Below are 21600 nucleotides of genomic sequence, written 5' to 3'. Positions count from 1 at the left end.
CTTCTTAGCCATCTGTGTGCGGCCTGAATGTTGCCTTTATAATTGGGATGAGTAGATTCAGCGGGACCAAGGAAGCTTATATTTCTTTCTCATAAGGATCACGTAGAGCTTTTGGATCTTGTAAAATAAAATTCCAGTGAGTCCTAGCCAAGATTAAAAGCTGCTAAGTGTTAAAACAAAGACGTATTGAAAAGCAAGTCTGCGTCAGTGTGCTTAACTCCCTGGCAAAGGAAAGTTCATAAATATTTGAATGTATTGTTCCTTAGTTTTGTTTTAGACGTTGGTGTTGCTGGATGCACAGTAAACTAGTGTAGCAGAACAGAAGGTCTTAATGGTGCAAAATGATTTTTTAACACAGAAATGCTCTGGCATTTCTTGGGTATATTTATGGCTCAGAGTGCTGTAGGAAGGGAGGGAAAGTTGAGGGAAGATAGATGAGCTGGGACCCATTTTCAGTGCCAATTCTGCTGATGACTGTCTCTGCCTTGCTGAATTTCCCTCCTCCACTTTCATTTGGATGCATTTGGTGTCTTTGCTGTTGGTCCCAAACTGCACTGTGGTGTAGGAGTGCATGTAGCAGCTGCTGCATTTCACGCAGAGCAGATTGCACTTGCCTAGAGAAGAAAACATTTCCTACTTGGGTGCTTTGGGCAGTGAGCACATAACATCTGCAAGGCCCTTTGGGATGCATCCAGACAAGGAAGCTGGGCAAAGAGAACGTCTCATGACATTACCGTGACCTGTTAGTAAGCCCAGAAGTGCAAAATGACAGCAGGAGCGTGATAGCAGGGGACTAGCTAGCTGGAGGCTTGTTTAGTAATAACTATAACAGATCTTGTTTCCAAAAAGATGTTAGTAGTGAGGAGATGGGATTTAAGCCCTTATTTCTTACATTTCCTCTAGCCATACTCTCCAGGAGGTGGTGTGACTGGAGGGAGGAAGTGAAATTATGCTTTCATTTAAATTGAGAAAATGAATAATCAGTGGAAATGCCGCTTTTTCTCCAAGGGTCCTGCAGCAGCTGTTTGCAGCCTTCTTGCTGAGGCGGGCGGGCACTAATGGAGAGGCACTCCCACCCCGTTGTCTTGACACAGTGTCTCCCTAGCGTGGAGCTAGTGTGGCAATACCTGGCATCACTTTGCATGGCGAGAGCCATCTGCAGAGGCAGCCGAGGCCGTGGACACGCAGGCTGGCCATGTCATCGGCCGCAGCTGTCAGGACCCCGCTGTTCTTCGATAAATCTGTGCAGCCCATTGGAGAGGGAGGTGCAGCATGTCCGGCAGCACGTCCTGCCTCTTCAACATTGGAGTTTGACAGCAACAAGGCAAGGAGACGCAAACAGAGGGAGGCATGGAGTCTGTTTTTTCTGGCCCTATTAGAAGTCCTGATGATGACTTGGCATATATCTAGGAGGTCCCTGCCTCCCATTTTAACTTCTCTGTTCTGCACATGCCTGTGTTTTTTGTACCTGTTGCCCAGAGAGGCAGGAAGAACACTCTGGTAGAGGTGAGACAAGCTGGAAATCTTGGCAAAGACCTTAGGACTTGATGGAGCATGTTTCATGAGCTGACTTCCTGGCCATAAATGAAAATGTTTTTTCAACTTTGGAAAGCTTCTCTGAAGTGCCAAGATACTGCAGCTGTACTTTCAGCCATGCTAAGTTGGCAGCAAGTCTTGTCCCAGTGTTGGTGCTTGAGCACAAGGGCCTTTGGCAGATACAGCCTCCCTAAGGGCCATTTGCATTTTTCATAGCTGGCTCTGTTAGCACCAGGGTGGACTGGGCTGAAAGGAAAGGCCTTCTGGTTAAAGATGAACACCAGCAGGATGAGACACAAACCTTTCTCCTGGCAAACCACATGAGCAGCAAGATGAGCCTCAGCGAGGAACCCAGCAAGTCCATTTTGCAAGTGGCTTTCCCTCAGTACCATCAGGAGCAATTAGAACAAGGGTCTTGTCTTCCCAACTGTGCTACCCTTCTGTCCTGGACAAATCTGGATGCCAGGGGTCTTGTGTGCCACATGGTGAGCTCCAACAGAGCTGCTCGCTGGAAACTGTTTCCTCTCTGTCATTGAGCATCAGTTCCAGGGGGAAGGCTGAGGTTTTATTTTTAAGGCAGGATGACCAGGAAATACGTGCGTTATGTGAACACAGCCGCTCCCTCTTCTTCCTTGTATATATTCAGTCAATGAAACATGTAAATATTGTAGCTTACGTACATTTGTCCATAACTCATTAGCAGGATAGACTCGGCACAAGGTGCAGTAAAGCTGCTGTGACAGATGAGCTCTCTGAAAGGTCTTTGCTGACTTGGAACAGCAGAGACTAAATAAATAACTTCTTCTCTATTTGAAAAGTACATTTTTACTCACTGAGTGCCATCTCCTTGCATTCTGGGAACCAAACCAATGCCTTTTAAACATCTCGACTGTTAGAGAGTGCGGTTGTGTGCAGTTGGAGCCATATCCTTGAGTTAGTGAGACTAACACTGCTCAGCAGGTTTATGCTTTCCCGGACTCGATGATATCTTGTTCAGCATGTATTTGTACACAGTTTAGTCTTCATCTCTGACTGCTGCCAGGAAAAAACGTAAGAAAATGTTGCTTCTTTGGAAGTGTTGGGCAGTGATCAGCCAGTTAAGGGGTTTGTGGCTACCTTCATTGTAGAACTGTGGCCAGATGTTAGCCTGTTCCTCAGGTCTCCCTCTTGGGTCTCCAACATATCAGGAGAACAATGTTTCCAGTGAACGTGCATGTTTCAGGATGCGTTTCTGTAATTGGGGCTATGAACAAACCCCTCCAGGGCTCGGCTTTGTGCCTGGCTGCTCCTGGCCACAGCCTGGCCTGGGGACGTGGTAAGGACAGGGGCATGAGGAGGGTGCAGAAAGGCAGCTGCAGCCAAGTGTTTGGTGGAGCTTGCAAGGAGGGGATGCCAGGAGGGTTGGACAAGGTGGTGAGCACAGCGCGGACCTCCTGAGGCTCACCCTGCCTTCTGAAGCAACGTCCTCAGCAGTGCTGTGTGTGCGATCAGATCAGGTTCCCCCAGACTTTCAGGTCATTCCATACTTCATGAAAATGAGTTGATTTGTTTCATGCTGCTGCCTCTGTCTGGCTGTTCACAATGTACGGGCTTGCGGGTCCCACGTCTTGAAAATACGCATAGGTGGAAGCACACAACAGTGGCACTCATTGCAGCGTGGAGGAATATGCCCACATCGTTGCTTCTCACCGGGCGTGACTGCTTCATTTGTTTCTGATGTTTTAAGAAACTACAGTTATTTTTAAATGCTGCTTTTCAATGGAAAAGCATCGGGAGAGCTGGGAGTGGCAGGCCTGCCCTCAGGGGAATGAGTAATTGCACAGATAAAAGCTGGAACACGCTGTATTATCCATAAGTCTAATACAACAGAAAGCGTTTGTGTTGGACGGGGAATCGCCTTCTGCTCAGTGGAATTTTTGGAGGTGATGTCACCAACGTTAATGAATTAACGTTGTGGTCGAGCAGAGAGGAGAGCCTTTGGTCGGCTGTCGAGACTGCTTGCCGGGCGTCTCCAGAGCTGCTCGTTTACTCAGCATAGCTCTGCTTACACAAGCTGAGAAAAGCAGGGGGTGCGTTTCACAGAGAGGCTGGGGCAAGTGTCTGCTAAAAGCTTAAAATGCTGCCTAAGTTCATGCTTCAGGGCCTCCAGGAAGCATAGGAGCACCTGGCGGGTCGGATGTGACCCGTGCAGCCCCATCCCTCTCTGGCTCTGGGCTATCATTTATCCCTTCCGTGCTGCCCCTGCCCAGCACCTGGACCATCTCCTTGTCACCTGCATCCAGCAGCTCCCTGTCAAGTAATTTGTTCCTTTTCAAGTTTCTGCTGCTGCCCCCTCCGGCCATTTCTCACTTCTTGTCTGTGAAGCTGGTTGGACAAGGGCATTCTTGGAGTAATTTTCGTCTATTCCTTCTCTCCTTGCAAAGAAAGAAGGAGGCAGTAGAGGAGGAGAAGTAAAAAGGGAGGGAATGGCACCAGAAGAGGAAAACTTGGTGTTGAGCTCATAGAAAAACAGCAAACTCCAAAGTCAAAATCTGCCTTCTCCCCTCCAGGCTTCAGTGCGACTGCCAACACAACACCTGCGGCGGCTCCTGCGATCGCTGCTGCCCCGGCTTCAACCAGTTCCCATGGAAGCCAGCCACCGCCGACAGCGCAAACGAATGCCAGCGTAAGTTGTCGGTGGCTGGAGTTGCATTTTCCTTCTTTTCCAGCTGTTTTGCAGGCAGGAACAAAGCACGGATCTGATCGTAGGATTCGTGCAGGCAATTCTAGTTGCTCAATTCTGTCTCCGAGATGAGTTGCATTTGGATCTGTTTACATACAGGACATGTTTATTTGTCTAGCAGATCCCTTTGCTAGATGCCGACACTGGCATTTGTGTTGCACTGGGAATGCAAAGCATGGAACGTGGTTACATCACTTGATCTGTTACAAATGCAGAGCCACAAAGGACAGTTGGGTCTTATTCCTGTGGGTTTATAAAGAACACCCTCACCCTGTGCTGAACTTTCCAGCTCACCTCCATTCCTGATGGGGTAAAAGCAGATACAGTCGTGAATGTTGCCCTTTATGCCAAACCACTTGAGGCCCCCAAATTGAGTAATTTTTTTTCCTTGTCTCTTCACGTCTCTACGTATTTTACTTCTGGATTTGTGCCTGCTGTATTTTTTTGGTTTGCAGATGAGACCTTGTGAAAGAGCCTGTTTTCTATACTTTTGAAGACCTCTGGAAGCTCTGAAAGAGCTTTCAGTCCTCCAGATGCATTTGAGCTTTGTTTCTCATGGAAATGTCACCCATGCAATATCAAACCCATGAAGATTGGTCTGATTTTGAGATCAGACTGATGGCAGAAGGTCCTTCATGGAGCACTGGCTTAACTAAGTGTCTCTGTTTTCAGCTTGCAATTGCAATAGCCATGCCTACGACTGCTACTATGACCCAGAGGTGGATCGCCACAAAGCCAGCAGAAGTCACGAAGACAAGTTTGAAGGTGGAGGTGTTTGCATCGACTGCCAGGTAGGCCAGAAGGTGTATGATAGAAAAACCTGTTGCAGATTCTTGTGTTTTCTTCCACTCTCAACCTGGAGTGCTGCCTTGCTGGCTAACTCCCTCTCCCCCCACACACACTCTGTTATCTTAATTAGGTATCCTGGGAATTTGGGCTCTGGGCAACACATTAAAGGCGTGTGTACCAGTAATGAGAAAGGAGTTGAGTCCCTAGCCATCCCTCTACTAGAATAATGTTGCCTTTTAATGCTATTCTAAGGCACCAAGCATTGGTTTGCATCTGCTTCTCCCAGGATCCAGGGGAGTTTGGTCTTTGACCTCTGGAGGGAACAGAGCAAGGCTGATGATGAACACGTTGGAAAGTCCCTGTCTAGTTTGCAATGCTCAGATCCTGCCGTCTCTCTGGATCACTGCCTGACCACTGAACTGCTGATCTGCTCAGCCTTTGAGGTTCCCAACGGAAGTGCCTGTAGAATAGTCTAGTAGCTCGTCTACTGCCAAGTGACAGGTTCATGATGTGGCAAGAATCTGGCATGACTCATTCAGTTCTACCATCTTGCTGTGAGAAAACGGATCATTTCTGTCCTCCTAGTGCAAAGCAGTCAGAACGTTTTACCATCTGAAACAAGCAGAATGAGCTCGAGGTCAGACGTGAACCTGAAACGTGGATTGGGCTTTTGGAAGGATACACAGTTTGCAGGAAAGACTTTGTTTTCAAATTGGCATATGTGGAATTTTGAGCAGATTTGAGTCCTCCATGTACTGATGTTCCTGAGTTGCTCCCTCTTGATCCTGAAGCTGCCAGCAAATCTGGCAGATGAACTTGAATCCTCTCCTGTTTTGCAGAGGAACTCATGCTCTTCTAACTCTCTGTCTTACAGCATCACACCACGGGTATTAACTGCGAGAGGTGCATCCCGGGATACTACCGGTCCCCTGATCACCCGATTGACTCTCCGTACATTTGCTATCGTGAGTGTGATTTGCCCTGCAGGTCACAGATGCTGTGCTGGATTTTGTGACACTGGGGTCTGGAGCATGAGATTGAGAGATTTTTCTAGTGTCATGGGCCAGCAGCACCATGACAGACGTGGCCACGTGAGAACCCAGCTGTATGGTTCCTTCTGCAGCTGACGCTGCCCATGGAAATGTGTGTGTGCATGCAGCCACCCATGCACACAGACAGCGTGTGTGTCCACAGTAGCCATGAAATCAGAAGTGACTGCATATTCCAAAACTGGAATGAGCTAAAAATATGTTGTCAACCCTATCATGCCTGCAGAGAAGTCCAAGCTTAGCTACCATCTCTGCATCCTTTCAGCTGGCAGTAGCAGTCTGTAGCTCTCCATGCAGCAGACAGGGATTTCCAGGCAGACAGTTGGTTATAGCCATCTGCCTGGGAAACCTGGGTCGTTCTGCTGGTTGTGGTATTTTGGCTCTTCTGCACTGCCTTCCAGCAGCAGTGCACCACTGCCTTCTCTCCAGGGTAATTTCTGGAGAAGTGAGTTGGGATTGTGCTGCTTTTCTTAGGCCCCCACAGCATGATAAGGACAGCGGCAGCAGTTTCCCATAGCCAGACCCTTTCAAAGGGGCAATCATACCTTTTTGCAGTGGAGTGGGATCGCTCCTAGAGGCGCTTTGCTCTTTGGCTGATGATTGCAGTGATGTCCTTCCTGTGCTTGTAGCTGGTGAGGGTCACTGTCGGGGATGACCTTTCTGGCCTTCTTGCTCTCCGCAGGCTGCAACTGTGAGTCAGACTTCACAGATGGCACCTGTGAGGACCTCACTGGACGCTGTTACTGCAAGCCGAATTACACCGGGGAGCACTGTGACGCCTGTGCCGAGGGGTATCTCGACTTCCCACACTGCTACCGTAAGTGCCGGGGCAGCTCGGCTCGGGGGCAGCTGGCACGTGGGCAGCGAGCTCTGAAACCCTCCAGATCCAGCAAGTGTGAGGACTAACGTTACAGCTCCCGTTAGATCTGCTCCCCAGGCATCTTCCTGCACTGCTGAATTCCCTTGCCCTCAGCAAGGGTACCCACAGGCATGTTCAAGCCCCCATTTGGCTTCGATGGAGCCTGGAGCAGTGCAGAACTGGGATAAACATGGTTCTCTAGAGTCAGTGGGGAGTTTTCCACTTGGCTGAAGGCTCATCCCTCACTTTCTCTGTAGGAGAGAGAAAGACATCTCTCCAGACCCTAAGGGAAGATTAAAAAACAGCTGTAATTAACTTTTGTTTAGTGGGATGTCTGCACTTTGTTCTCATGGTACATGCTTTTGTTCAGCCCGTTCAGTTCTGGGACCATCAACCCACTGATACTCCAAACAGGATTTCTTTGAGCGTGTATGTCATGACTTCGTGCAATATCTCTTTTTCCACATAGCTATTCCAGCTTTTGCTCACAACGATACTGGAGAACAAGTGCTCCCTGCAGGACAGATAATCAGTAAGTAACGCAATTTTACCTGCTGCTTTGGCAATCGTACTGCTAGTGTTATCAAATCTCACCACCCAAGGCAAGATCAGGTCCTCGGCTTACTGGGCACATTCACTGTGACAGCCCTGATACGCAAAACTTGTGGCTCTGAGAGAGGACGCAGCTGAAGGGTAGAAAGAAAGAAGTTTTATGATTCCCTTCTTATCGATGAGGAAGCTCTAGCACAGAGCAACTGCATGATTATGTGCTTGATTCTGTCGTCTGTGCCGTGTGAGGGGGTCTCTTCTGGCCTTTCTGCAAGGAAACCCCCAAGATCGCCTGAAGGCTGTGGCGAGCTCAGAACTGAAGTAGGCTCTCCCAAATCCCAGCCTTTGAGCTTAGATACGAACTTGTCCTTCCACCACATCTGCATGCTCTTCATTTTCCCAGCCATGGAAAGCACAGCTGGGCTGTGCCCTGCCCTCCTCCGCCACCCACCTTCCCTGGGGCACAGTGGTGTGCGTGCTTCGGCAGCCTTGCTGTGAGCATCTGGGAAGTGCGTGCACATGTCAGGTCCAGTCACTCGTGCTTTCTCTGTTGCTTTGAATTCTCTCCTTTGCCCATATCCTTGCTCCCTTCTGCTTCCCTCATCTCACATCCTCACCCCTCTCAGGCCATCTCTTCCTCTGTCTTCTTTTATCTCTTTTCCCACCAAGTTTCTCCCTTTTCTCCTGCTTCCTAGTGCCCTCCAGATAACCTTTTCCTTCCTCCTCGTATTTTGAACTCTGTATCTTCCAGTCGGGTTTTTCCTTCCTGAACTGGAATTTTTCACTTCCGTTCTCGTTTCCTCACCTCTTCCTTCCTCGGTTCTCAGTTTCTGCACTTCCATCCCTCTACCCTGCGCCCCAGGCCAATGCTATGTGCTCGGGACAGGAAGCATATGTGGGGCTAGCCAAGGGTCCCAGCATTGCTGGCCTGGAGCCCCAGCCCACACTGCCAACAGGAAATTCCCAAATGCAATCAAGGTTGGAGTGACCAGAGAGCCTCAAGCCCATCCTGGTTCACTGAAGGCTTTGGTCATTGCTGCAGAGCTCCTGGCAGTGTTGCAGTGGGTCTGCCCTGCCTGCACTTGTGCATTGAGCATCCATCTGCCCTGCACATTCCCCTCTTGCCATCCAGCGCCTTGCACATCTGCCTGCTGCTGAGGTCTCTGTACTGCTCTGCGATCCCGTGAACCAGGTGTGCTGGTGGCTTGAGCAGTGCTCAGTAAAACAGCCGTACCTGAAGGCCAGCCCAGGAGCCGTCACCTCATTGCAACCCCTTCCCTGTCCTGGTGGGAATGTACTGGTGGAGCAGGGCTGGGATTTCCAGGCGTCCTTGCGCCCTGCTGCCTCGCAGTAGAGATGTCCTGAAAGCGGCATGCGTTGTTGTCCTTGCAGACTGCGACTGCTACGCTGGCGGCACAGAAGGCAACGCCTGTCGCAAGGACCCTCGGGTGGGCGTGTGCGTGTGCAAGCCCAACTTCCAGGGAGCGCACTGCGACCAGTGTGCACCGGGCCACTACGGTCCCAGCTGCCAGCGTGAGTGCCTCGGCCTCTGGGCTCCCTGCGGGGAGCGCGCGTCCCCCCACCCCCCCACCCCGCTCGGCCCGCACAGCAGGAATTCTCCAGCCCCACTTCCAAGTGACAAATTCCCATGACTTCTGTTGGTATGTCCCACCCAGCCCTGACCCCCTCAGCCTTGGGGGTTTCTGGAGGAATTCCCTACGGATGTGAGCTCCGGGCTGGACGTGCTGGCTGGCCGCTCGATTCCTGACGGCTGCTCCCGTGCCTGCATTTCCACCCCGGAGGAGTGGACAATTTGGTTACTTTTGCCTTCCCCCCCCCCAGCCTTTGAAAAGCCAGTGCCCTCTGCGTACCGGGGAGAAAGCCTTGCCCTGGGTGAAACGCCATCAGCGGCGAGCCCGGAGGGCGGTTTTCGATGACCTTTGTTGCTTTGCAGCCTGCCAGTGCTCCGGCCCCGGTCAGTATGACGGCACCTGTGACAGCGAGAGCGGGCAGTGTGTGTGCCGGACTGGCTTTGAAGGGCACGCGTGCAACGAGTGTGCTCCCGGCTACTTCAACTACCCACTGTGCCAGCGTGCGTATCCACCCCGGCGTGCGCGTGGGTGCTCTCCGCGTGCACCGCGCAGCTGCCAATGCAAGCGCCAACTTCGGGAGGCCCCAAAAGGGATCAGATCTTTTGTGCTGGGTGGTGGCAAATACTGTAAAGAAGATCCCTGCCCTGCTTGTAGTTGCTGTATTGGGCATGAGACATCAGAAAATGAGCACGTGGCAATGGTGACTTACTGTTGGTCAGTGTGATAGGAGCAATCTGCCTCTGCCACCTTAGAGTAAATGTTCCAGCAAAGCCAGAAACCTTTGGAAGGATTTTGAAGGGTTGGAAAGTGGTTTTGTGGGTGTTTTGGAGGACATCTGCAATGGGCAGCAATGGGGAAGGGAGCAACACTTGGCCCTTGGGTGAACATAGCTGATCAGAGGTGGGAGCAGCACAGAGAAGGGGTAGAGAAGAGAGAGGTGGAAGGGTATGGAAGACGTGGATGACTCATGCATTGACGAAGGGGACTCAGCAAACGGAAGCAGAGATTGACACTTAGAGCACTTAAACAGCCCCTAAATGCCCATCTGAGAACTTTAGAAAAAGCCCCACTTTGTCGTGGGTGTTGCTCCATGCTCCCAGTGGAGGAGGCCCCCAGCGCCCACCACTGAGGTGTCTCCTCATTGCAGTGTGCGGCTGCAGCACCGTCGGGACACTGCCAGGAGGCTGTGACGCCACTGGGAGATGTTTCTGCAAGCCAGAGTTTGATGGGCCTCATTGTGACCGCTGCAGCCCCGGACACCATTCGTACCCCCACTGCTATGGTAAGGAGAAGCCGGTGTTGTCAGCCCTGTGGATAAACAGCTGGAGATGTCTGTGTTTTACGTCAGTGTGGTGAAGGAAGTCACAGGGTGCTTGAGTCTCCCCAAAACAAGCTGTCAAAGGAGATGGTTAATGCATTGCAGAAGGGCAGGCTGTCCCACGCGCAGACGGGGCAGCCGAGTCTGAGGTGTCCCTGGGGCGGTGGTGGGTGACGTCTGGCTGGAGGCAGAGGAAAAAAAACAGCCTGGCTCCCAGGTCAGCCTGTGTCAGCCAGTAAGAGAAAGTATCTCAAGCGTGTCTCAGATTTTTGGTTATTCGCATGGGGCGTTTTAATGAGGGTTAATGTTCAGATCCTGTTGCTCCATCGTCTTCCAAAAAACAGGCTTATTTTAGAAAGACGTTGGTGTTTCTCAAAACCAAATCCCATGTGATTTGCACTGTAAATTTGGCAGGATTGCTGTGAGGTTGCGGATGATGCCAGAGCCTGGAAGACAAAGCTCTTCTTTTCTTTTTTTGTTTTAATCAGTCACACTTCCTTTCCTTGGCCCCACCGTGAGCTGGTGTCCCAGCACCTGCCTTTTTGTCTGCTTAGTGCATTAGCCTACTGAACTGCTGCAGAGCGTTGAATTTGCTGTTAAAAAAAAAAAAAAAATCTCCAGGGCGTTTTCCTGGTATGGCAATGGCTCTAGATGAAAGTATTCCCTACATCTCCAGCGGATTAAGGAATGAATGGATTTAGTTCTGCTGGAAGCAGCCGATCGCTGTGGGACCGCGTGGCAGCTCAGAACCGGAGCGGCCGGCCGCGCGGTCAGTCGAGCTAAGGCGATGCCTTCTCTTGCAGCCTGCTCCTGCGATTCCCGGGGCTCGGTGGACAACGACTGCAGCCCCGCCGGGCAGTGCCGATGTCACGCGAATTTTGGGGGACACACCTGCAGCCAGTGTGCCCTGGGCTTCTACGGGTACCCCAGCTGCACGCGTGAGTACCTGCCCCGGCGGGGGGTCTCGCGGGAGATAGTGACCAGCTGCTGATCCTGGCTTTATCAGAAGGACACAGTGCGCTGGATTTTTCTGCCTACCCCTGGGTTTGAGCGTCTGCAGCTGGGGGGAGCAGGCTTTGGACTGGGTAGTATTTTCCCGCAGAAGTCTCAGACCACACGTTCGGATGGTGCTTAGGTGGCTGGTGAGGAGGTGCCGCCGCCGGAGCAGAGCGGCTCGTGCCAGGAGGTGCAGCGGGAGCGAGCGGCGCGGCGGGTGCCGGCGGCGCTGGCGTGTCCTCCGCAGCCCCTCTCCTGGCCCCGGGCGACATGTCCCCCCCCAGCTCCCTCCCCATCGGCAGTCACGCTGGCAGCCAGCCGTACTCATGTCTCACCACAAGGACTCGCTGCTCGTTAAAAGAGTAATCGAGCATCATCACGCCGAGCGCGGACGCCCGGGCCGGCTGGCAGCACGCGCCTCGCGAAGGCCCGTGCCGGCGATACGCCCGTGAAGAGGCGGGAGGCCTGGGCGAAAGGGTCTCGCCGGAGTTCGGTGGTCACTTCCTAAAGCAGAATCCAAAGTGCAGAGCTGCAGAGGAGTTGTAGCAGAGAGAGAGAGGAGGAGAACCTGCTTTTTTTTTTTTTTTTTTTTTTTTTTTTTTTTTTTTTTTTTTTTTCAAAAACTTGCTATTTCATGAACAGTGTTCTGCTGTTAGCCAGGCTGGGGGTGTCAACCTAACGCGCGCCCTTGGGGTCAGCGCAGGGATTTGAGGAGCGTGGGCTGGGCTGAGGTGTAGCAGCTGGCTCCCTGGCAGCTCAGGGACCTTTCATCCCGTAGGGTGCAGGATCTGCACATGCTTTCGCAGGAGGCGCCTTGTCCTGGGAGCCCAAAGCCGTTTCCCTGCTCCTGCTCTCAGGCACCGGAGATCCCTGCAGGCAGGTGCCTGTGCCTGATGTCCACGGTGCAGAACTGAACACCGCTCTTCAATGTTTGGGTGTAAATGGCGTTTCGTGGGTGATTGTCAACGTTTTGAGGATATGGTCGTGCACTCTCCTTTTCCTTAACCCCATAGCTCCTCCCTCTCACTGAAGTACACTTAAATATGTTAAATGTGGTAAACATTGCAGTGTCTATTTTTTTTAATGGCGTGTTTTTAACTGAAAGCAAAGAATTGAGTGCATATGTTATATTTAATCCATTTTTCTGGCTGCTTTGGCGGTGGTGAAGGTCAGGCAGACAAAAGAGTTTATTGGTGTAAAGCCTCGAATGCAGAAGTCTTTGTGTCCGTGCAGTCACAGGGTTTCTTTTGGTGGTGGTGTGGGGAGCTGAGCAGAGGTTTTCTTTGGAAAGTCTTGAATCGAGCAGAGGTTGTCCTGGGAGGTTGCACTGCAGGCAGGTTTCTCGGTGTCGAATGCTCCCTTTTGCTCGGCTGCGGCCCCCCGCCGCTGCGTGTAGGTCGTACTCCGGCCTTCCCAGGAGGAGCGGGCGCCGGAGCGGTTGCTCTCCATTTCGCAGCTTGCCAGTGCTCCAGGCAAGGCTCCCTGCAGAGCACGTGCGACCAGGACACCGGGCAGTGCAGCTGTCGGCCCAAGGTGACGGGACTGCGCTGTGACACCTGCGTGCCGGGGGCCTACGGATTTCCACACTGTGAAGGTAGCCACCTTCTGCTTGGCCAGGGCCACCCGTTAGGACTAGCAGGGCATGAACAATCTCTTTCTAAGCTTCCCCTTGTGCTTTTGTTTTCCAGTGGGCTCCTGTAACCCAGCAGGGCTGGTGCCTGCAGACCCCTCACTGGCCCCGGTGAGTATTGAATACACCTACCAAGCTCTGCAGCTCACCTCTGCTTGATCCCCTCATCCTCCCTTTGGGCCAAGTGCTTCCTTAAGCACAGTACCGCCAGCAGCCCTTCCCAACTCCAGAGGAGCAGATTTCATGTTCAGCCATGCTGGTGCAAACTCTGCCGCTCTCACCTGCTCCTGTCTTTCCATCCCTTCTCAGGGTTCCTGTGCATGTCGGGCATATGTTGAAGGTCCAGCTTGTGACAGATGCAAACCGCTGTACTGGAACCTGACTCCGGAGAACCCCTACGGCTGCATGAGTAAGAAAATGCTATTTGTGTGGCCCCAGAATGCCCCACCATGCTGTAATGGGGCGAGACCCAAACCCAAGCCAGTGGGCACCATCACTATCAGTTGGAAGTGGTATCTTTCCTTCATTCTTCAACGTGAGGTGACATGTCACAGCTGTAATGGTCTGAGTAAGCCATGCCTGGGGAGGGAAAAGGCTGCAGTCTGGAGCTTTTCATTTAGGATAGAATTGGCAGGGTTCATGCAGTGAGTTGTGGCATTCTCAGCCCTCCGTTCAGACTTTGCACACTTGGGTTTTCATGGAGAGATGTGCAAAAAAGTCAAATGCCTTTAGTAGTTGTATCTGCAGCTGTAACTGTCCAAAATGAAAGTTGAACCCTTTGGCAGTGCTACCCTCAGTTTCTCTAATCCCAGACAGAGGTCACAGCTGGTGTCCTCTGATACGGTAGGTACTGTCCTCCATCAGGCTACTAACACCCTTCTCAGAGGCTGTGTTGATCTTCTGGCTTTCTTATTTTTCTTCTTCCCATCTCTAGGCTGCAAGTGTGATACCAAGGGCACCATCAGTGGAATTGCAGAGTGTCAGCAGGTAAGTTTGCTCCGATCTGCATCCAGGCATTTCCAGGCCTGTGCTATATGGAGGGCGTTTCGATGATGTCTCTCCTGACAGCTGCTGTAGAGGCCTGTCCCGACACTGAGCACTCAGAGCTTGCACCATAGTCTGGGCTTGCATGAGAACATAGGATTAAGATCTGTCATAAATTAGGCACCTAAATATTTCTGGGTCTGGCCCAGCATCCCTGGATTTTTGTTTGCATGTGTTGGGTAATTGCACTTATCTAGTTCTTTTCTAGCCCACCCACGCACAGGAAGCAGTGCAGAGCATGAAGCTCAAAATTCTCCAGTGTCTCAAACTAGGACCCAAGCAGCCAAGAAACAGCTTGGCTGTGACGAGCCATAGGGAAGGAGTGGGGTCTCTAACCGATTCCCATGCCTGCTGTCTCCTAGGGCAATGGGCAGTGTTTCTGCAAACCAAACATCTGCGGGCAGCTCTGCTCGACATGCAAAGACGGATACTTCAATATGGACAAAGCCAATTACTTTGGCTGCCAAGGTGAGCTGCCTTCATGGTGTGTTAGGTCTGATGAAGGAGGGGGCCACAAGAGCCAGTCCCTGGAATAAGTGGATGGCAGCCTTGGAGAGCAGGGCTGTGGGAGATGTCCTACCATTTGCTTTTACCATATCAAGGTATGGAGCAGGAAGAGGTTTTACTGAGGATCTGAGAGGCCTAAGTTCACCCTTTTGCCACCAGTGGGCACAGATCAGTCAGGCTAAGGGGAATGAAAGGTTGTAGAGGCTTCTCTTCTCCATGCCCTTGAGAAGAGGGGTGGGAGGAACTCTAGGAGAGAAAGAGGCAGGAGGAGCTCTGGTTAGGCTGTGAAGAGAAAGCAACCTGGGTGCTAGAGAGCCTGGGCTCACAGCTGGACCATGAGGATTCGCAGGCCTCTGCTCCTCCCGGTGACTGTTGGCCACCTGGAAATAGCTCAGTGCTGAGGTGGAGGAGAAGCTGATCCAAATGGGGCTGGGGCCAGTATGAAAACGGATACAATGGAATAAAAATAGCACCCTGGCCTCCCCTCCGGGCCGGGTGCGCTTTTGATTAGCGCTATCAGGAGCTCGTTAGCATGGCTGGAATGTAAACATATGCTTCCTGTCCTCAGGCTGCCAGTGCGACGTCGGTGGCTCGGTGGGGCCAGCCTGTGAGGAGCGCACCGGAGCCTGTCCCTGCAGGCAGAACACCCGTGGTCCCATGTGCACCCAGTAAGAGCCACCCACATAGGGTTCACTCTGTGCGTGCTGGCGGGAGATCCCCACATACTGGCCTGTCCCCTAGCAGGTGGTGGGCATCCAGCTGATGGATGCTCCATGTCCCCTTTCCTCTACTGAAGCCACTCTGTGCTGGATACCTCATCTCCTGCGCCACGGCTTCATCAGTGTTGATTCCAGCGAGGTTTCCTCCTGCCTCCGGTGTCCCCAAATACCCATGAGGAGGTGATCAGTCCAGGGTGCTCTCCCCAAGCAGGACACACTGATGTGCAGCCCACAAGGGTCACTACTAATGTCAGAAAGCTAAAGGAGATGTTAGCTGGGGAGGTGAGAGCTCTTCTGTCTGGCTAGCCCAGCAGTTAATGGCACTTCCTCTCTTCTCCAGACCTACAAGAGACCATTATTTTCCTGACCTTCACCACTTGAAATTCGAGCTGGAAGAAGGCACCACGCCGGCTGGCCGGGCTGTGCGCTTTGGCTACAACCCCCTGGAGTTTGAGAACTTCAGCTGGCGAGGATATGCACAGATGTCTTCCATCCAGGTATGACTGTCGTCTCCGTCCCAGCCTCACTCCCTGCCAGGGAGGATACAGATGGCCAGAGGGCTGACGTAGTTTTGGCACTCGTCTTTCACCCCAAATGCTTCTCAAAGCCCCAAAGTCACATGGTGGCCAACATAAACAGTGCAGTGTATATATAGCCTGTTTGTGCAGAGATTTCCTGTAGTGCTAGGGACAGCATAGACTGATGAGAGGAAAGATCCTAAATTGGGAATTCCCTGACAGCCTAATCCAGTTAGACAAAGGTGGTAGCTTGGTAATTACTTACAGGGATGTCTATAAACACTGTCTCTGGGTTTGCTTGTGGCTCTTTCATCTGACTCTGCTCTTTCCTGCAACTCTTTGCTTAACCTTCCTCCCCTTTTCCAAAAATAAAGCAGCTTCTTTTTGGCTGCTGTATTCAGCTTGAACTTCTTGTTACTGCTCTGCACAGACTCTTGCTGATAAATGGTTTGTCATAAAGTGGTTTATGTAAATTGAAGTTGTCTAAGCCCCAGAGGTGAAGTTATTTCATCTATTTCCCCCCAGTGGATTCTTCTTCTGCATGGCCCCTACAAAAGTGTCGCTTATGTGTCTGTGTGCGTGTGGGGTACAGAGTGTAGCACAGGGATCTCTGATGTGATTTCTGTAGTCTTGTCTTATATGAGATGTTGCTTATTCTAATGCTTGTATTTCTATTTTCCTCACTTTTTTCCTGCGTAGGAGAAATAATAGTGGGGCCAGATATGTTAACTATTTCCCATTCAATTTGTAGGCACTAGGTTTGAGAAAAACTCAGCCTTAAAGCTTAAGAAAGAGTGTCAAGACTATGGCCTTTACTTTGCATCCAGTGTTGCCATTTGAGATAGGAATAGGCCTCGACAGAAGGACTAGCATGTGGCTTACTGCTGGAAGGTCTCCTCTGTAGTTTGCTCTCTGAAAGGTCCTTCCAGTTTGCTCTGAGCAGATGGTGTGTAATTGGAGCTTTAAGGAACACAGTCCTCACTGGAAATGTCCCTGGGCAAACCCCTGCTTTGTCCCATATGCAGGAGGATGTTTAAGCAGGTGCTTAGATATCTTTGAAATTGGTAGGACTTAAGCATCTGCTTAATCGATGTCTTTTGGCACAGGGGCAGGCAGAGGGTTGGGTACCCTCTCTCCCTTCGCAGCACCAGACGTTACTCTTGCTAGTTCCCGTGAATGAGATATGGGCTCCATTTGCAGCCTTCTCTGGAGGTCTCTGGGCAGGAGACCTGTAAGCACAAGAGCAGGTGCTTTAGCATCCGATACCTGCTGGTGGGTTGTGGCACAAAGCCCAGAAGCAACATTATGCTGATAACAAGAGAAAGAACTTCTCAAAACTTTTCCTCTTAGGTGAGATGTGCCCCAGCATAGCCAACCCACCCCACTGCGTGAGAACATCTTCTAGATGTTGTCAGAGCCTTTCTAACCCCATCCACAGCCAACTTTGGTCTAATTTCTGGGTGGGATGGGATCGCAGTGTGGAAACGCCGTGCCGCCTTGTCCCTGGGCTGCGTGCTAGGGCCAGTTGCTTGTCTCCTCCTTGCACTGTGGCATGTTGCTTTGGGAGCAGTGTGCCGAGTGGCTGCGCTTGGGCTGGCGGCGGGCAGCGGTGGAGGTAATTGAAGGTGTGCTCTGCTTCTCTCCCCTTTCTCTCTCCCACCAGCCCAAGGTAGTGGTGACTCTCAATGTGACCTCCCCCGACCTCTTCCGCGTCGTCTTCCGCTACGTCAGCCGGGGGCCTGCCAGTGTGCAAGGGAGGGTCTCGGTCCTTGAGGAAGGAAAGTTTAATGTGTGTGGCAACTGTAAGTGCATTTTTCACTTCTAGACTAACTCAGCCCATCCCGCTCTGCAACGCTGCGCCTCTGGCCCTTCTCCTGCCCCCAGGTGCGCCGGTCCCAGGAGACCGGCCGGTGTGGCGCCCCGTGATGGCTGGGGAGGGGGAAGCAAGACAGGCAGGCAGGCAGGTAGGCAGGCGGCTAAGGCTCTCCCACGGAGCGGGCGAGCGGCCAGGAGCTGGCCCCCCAGTGACGTGTGCCCGATGTGCTTTTTTGCTTTTTGCAGAATAAAGTCAGAGTCACTGTAGACGTGGAGGAGGCAGAGCTCTATCTGTTCCATGTCATCCTGAGGTATATTAATTCAGAAGGGGCCAATGTGTATGGCAAAATTACAGCTTATCAGCCACGAAGGAGAGGTAAGGATTGCAGACCGCTCTGCTCCCCTGCACCATCGCCACCTCCTCCCCATCCCAGGCAACCTCCTGCATCATCTTTTCCAGAAGACACTTCCATATGGCTTTATCCCATAAGTCCTGCCTTTCCGACTCAAAGGCTAGTTTAAGCCTGCAGCCCCCTAATTTAACAAAGCAGCAGCATGGTGCTGTCCTGGGGCTGTGCAGGGTGAGGACTGGCACCAGCTAGCCTGTTGTTGGATGAGGCTGCTGTACATTTGGATACAGCTTTCTCTGCAGGGGACAGAGGAGTGTCACCTTGGTGCCCCAGGCAAAACTGTGAGTTTCCACAAAACCAGAGTGGGCCAAGTGCTGGGAACTGGATCCAGACTTTGGCAGCTGGACCTGGTTTTATTTCTCAGGTCTCCACCCATGGCAGGGCTGTCCTTGCCTTGTGCTTCTCCCAAACCAGGCTGCTGGTTTTACGAGGGTGCTGGGTTTGGAAGTGGCGTGTAATTGCACACATTTTGCCAGTATTGCACTCTGGTGGTTAGCTGCAATCACAACATAAGCTGCTGAAGAGGAATAAGAGCCAGAAGAGATGACTGAAGAAACCTTGAGACCTCTGCATTGAATATCCTGGCAATCAGCATGAGCAAGATCATGTGAGACCAGAACTGAGGCTGTACAAGCGCACTGTTGCAGAGCTATCTGATGGATTTTACCACTCTGATGACTCTACAGACATACTGTCCCGCTGAGGTTCTCCCTCCAGACCACATGTGCACAGAGCAAGTCAACACAAGTTACCTAATTTATCAGCATGTGACGTTCTCTCCCTTGTCTTGAATTGACATTGAAGATGTTTTGACTTGTGAACAGCTGGAGATGATATACCAAGTTTGAAATGCCAAGATACTATTATTCCACTTTTTTTTTTTTTTTTGAGTGAAAGATCTGGTTATTTTTTTGTGGCCAGTCATGTTATGCAGCAGAAAGACAGGAGAAGTGTGAGCCACCTTCATACCTCAATATCCCACCAAGGGTCAGGAAGGATTTAATCTGCCCTATCTAGTGGCAGAGCTCATTTGCTTTGTAATGTGCTTTCCTACTTGCCCAGAAGCAACATTTGATTTTCTAGAGCTGAAGGCAAACTGCCAGACTAATAGACTAGCAAATGGGCCCAGGAGGGCAACTCCTTTGCTACACCAGATTGGCTCCAGAAATGTGGAACCACCTTCTACCTGGGTTTCAAATGGTGAGGGACAAGTGGCCTGGAAAGAAACTAGCACACTGTGCTAGTTTAATCTCTCCCTGCCTGAAAAATATAAGTCAGAAGATCTGGCCTGTGAAAAGGGAAGCCTTTTCTGAGTGTGTGATTTGCAGACCGGTTTCTCCCACTCCCATCTCCACAAGGCATTTCAATTTGAGATGTGTACCCTCTCCAAAAGATGTCAAACTTCAGCTCTTTGAGACATCTGCCCCGTGTTGCCTGTTCAGGGAAATGCTCTTCATCCTTTGCATCCTCACCTTCTCTGCTTCCTCTCTGAGAAAGTGAGGGCTTGGCCTCACCTAATGCTGGTCATGTATTAGAGATAGCACACATGGAAAGTGGTGGTCACTCCCAGGAGTAGCACAAGCCCCTGCTATAGCGTCTTTTCTTCTGGGTTATGCCTTGATGTCCCTGACCACACCAGGATAGTTGGCAGCTGTGTGTGTGAAGTTCCCCACTTCTTCATCTCATCTGCTCCCCATGCAGCTGCGTGGGGATGATTGTTGGTGAATCTCTTTCGTCCATGCACTTCAAGACACTTCTGAGACTGCTAGGCAGGCAGGCAGTCTGTTTCTAGGTTATTGCATCCAAAGATAATGAATTCAAGGGTTACGAGAATGTCAGCTGAACCAAGGAGCTGTTCAACAGCAGGAAGATCAGGCTTTAAATGCATTCTGTCCTGTCAGTTAAAATGAATGTCTGAATCTCAGCTGTAGAGAATCTGTGGCTAGCAGGAAAGACAGGAGCAAAGTTTCGGGGTCTGAGAGTTTGCTGGAAAGCAGGTATCTGACCTGGGAAGCTGGGGTCGGAATATCCCTGTGGAAAAATGTATCTGGGCAATTCTTTTTGTCTGTCTCAGAAGAAATTCTTCATAGATGAATTCCTTCCTTCTCTAGCTGGCAAAATGCTCTTTGGCATGCAATACTCAATGCTTTGCAATCCAGGGATGCAAAGCACACTGTGAGGGCTGTGGATTAGCATTAAGGATTGCCATGATTTTTTTTTCTCCCACTAAGTTACTGGACAGATTCAATGTGGATTTGTCTGTTATGGGTCAATGTGGGACTATGGTGCATCTACTACAGCAGCTCCAAGAAACCACAAGCCCAGGACTCCGCGTTGCACTGCAGAGCTGCTTTCCTGCCCAATTTGCAGCCCCAGGTTTCCCAGCCCCTCCCCAGTGCCTTCACAGCCTCTTGTCCTTCCCACCTTAGGTACAGAGCAGACCAAGCAGATCGTCTTTGCTCCCAGCACGGAACCGGCCTTTGTCACCGTCCCCCAGAACAGCTTTGGAGAGCCCTTTGTACTCAACCCCAGCACCTGGTCTCTGGTTGTTGAAGCCGAGGGTGTGTTGCTGGTAAGGACTGGCCTCCATACACCAAGGGGGGCTTCAGCAGCTGCTCAGGAGCACGTATCCCAAACATAACATCCTCTCCCTTCTTTCCTGCTAGGACTATCTGGTTTTGCTACCCAGCTCATACTATGAGGCTCCAATACTGCAGCTGAAGGTCACAGAGCCATGTACCTACCAGCCACCCCTGGAAAGAGCCACGCAGAAGTAAGGATCTCCACGTCTGTGTGCTATTTGGGTCCTACTGGGGTCCTACTGAGCTCCTCTTGGCCTGGGGTTACGAAATATATTCAATTCACGTTCTGCGAGATGGTGGGGCAGGGACACCAACTCTCACTGGAATTGCTCTTGGCTCCTTTACAATCTCAGTGTAACAACAGTGTTTTGCAAATCTTTTCCTAATGCTTTTAGCTGCCTCTTGTATAAGTACTTGTCGATGGATGGCTTCCCCACTGCATCAGGAGTGGAGGCAGTGTGCAGGCTGGACAACCGGTTACCCAGAGCATGTCCCATGGAGCAACTCACTCCCTCCCATCCCCAGATGGCAACGTGCAGTGGCAGTGATGTGAGTAGCTTTTCTGTTTCATCCCTCACACAGGCACTGCAGCACTGATTCCTCTGCTCCCACTATCTTGTGCTTTGCGTACACCAGGGCAGGTTGCTCGAAGGGCTTTGCACCTGTGTGCATCCCTGTTTCCCCATCAGTCTGGTACCCATGTGTTTGCATGCTCTGCTCGTCAAGGCACCCAAAAGCAGCGTCTCCCATTAAAAGGGCATGCAAGGACATATGTGATGAGTCGCAAGAGTCCCCTAAGTCCCCTGCAGCTCTGGCTCATATCCCTGGGAGCCTACAGCCCACAAGTAGCAGAAATGAAGATACCCTCTGCAGACATATGGACACAGAGAGCTAAAACTTAAGGTATAAACCTGGAGCAGATGACCTCAGGCAAACATGTAGCACATGCTTTTGAGTATGGCACC

The 21600-nt window shown here is 51.4% G+C and overlaps 1 protein-coding gene across 1 annotated transcript in view; it reads left to right on the top strand.

Moving 5' to 3' along the window:
- LAMA5 (laminin subunit alpha 5) overlaps window positions 1-21600 on the top strand; it is a 91909-nt gene that overhangs the window by 42551 nt on the left and 27758 nt on the right. Inside the window, exons 7-26 of the mRNA XM_062589202.1 lie at window positions 4086-4201; window positions 4931-5049; window positions 5922-6012; window positions 6779-6913; window positions 7425-7487; window positions 8897-9037; window positions 9459-9596; window positions 10244-10378; window positions 11218-11352; window positions 12867-13004; window positions 13099-13151; window positions 13350-13449; window positions 13975-14027; window positions 14447-14552; window positions 15160-15259; window positions 15651-15807; window positions 17492-17630; window positions 20483-20625; window positions 20720-20826; window positions 21031-21184. Coding sequence (XP_062445186.1) covers window positions 4086-4201; window positions 4931-5049; window positions 5922-6012; window positions 6779-6913; window positions 7425-7487; window positions 8897-9037; window positions 9459-9596; window positions 10244-10378; window positions 11218-11352; window positions 12867-13004; window positions 13099-13151; window positions 13350-13449; window positions 13975-14027; window positions 14447-14552; window positions 15160-15259; window positions 15651-15807; window positions 17492-17630; window positions 20483-20625; window positions 20720-20826; window positions 21031-21184 — 2323 coding nt within the window. The remainder of the gene's footprint in view (window positions 1-4085; window positions 4202-4930; window positions 5050-5921; window positions 6013-6778; window positions 6914-7424; window positions 7488-8896; window positions 9038-9458; window positions 9597-10243; window positions 10379-11217; window positions 11353-12866; window positions 13005-13098; window positions 13152-13349; window positions 13450-13974; window positions 14028-14446; window positions 14553-15159; window positions 15260-15650; window positions 15808-17491; window positions 17631-20482; window positions 20626-20719; window positions 20827-21030; window positions 21185-21600) is intronic.

Source organism: Rhea pennata, chromosome 16 (genome assembly GCF_028389875.1).
Source record: "Rhea pennata isolate bPtePen1 chromosome 16, bPtePen1.pri, whole genome shotgun sequence".
Lineage (NCBI taxonomy): Eukaryota > Metazoa > Chordata > Aves > Rheiformes > Rheidae > Rhea > Rhea pennata.
Note: the sequence above shows the minus strand (reverse complement) of the source record. Positions and strands in the feature narration are given on the sequence as shown.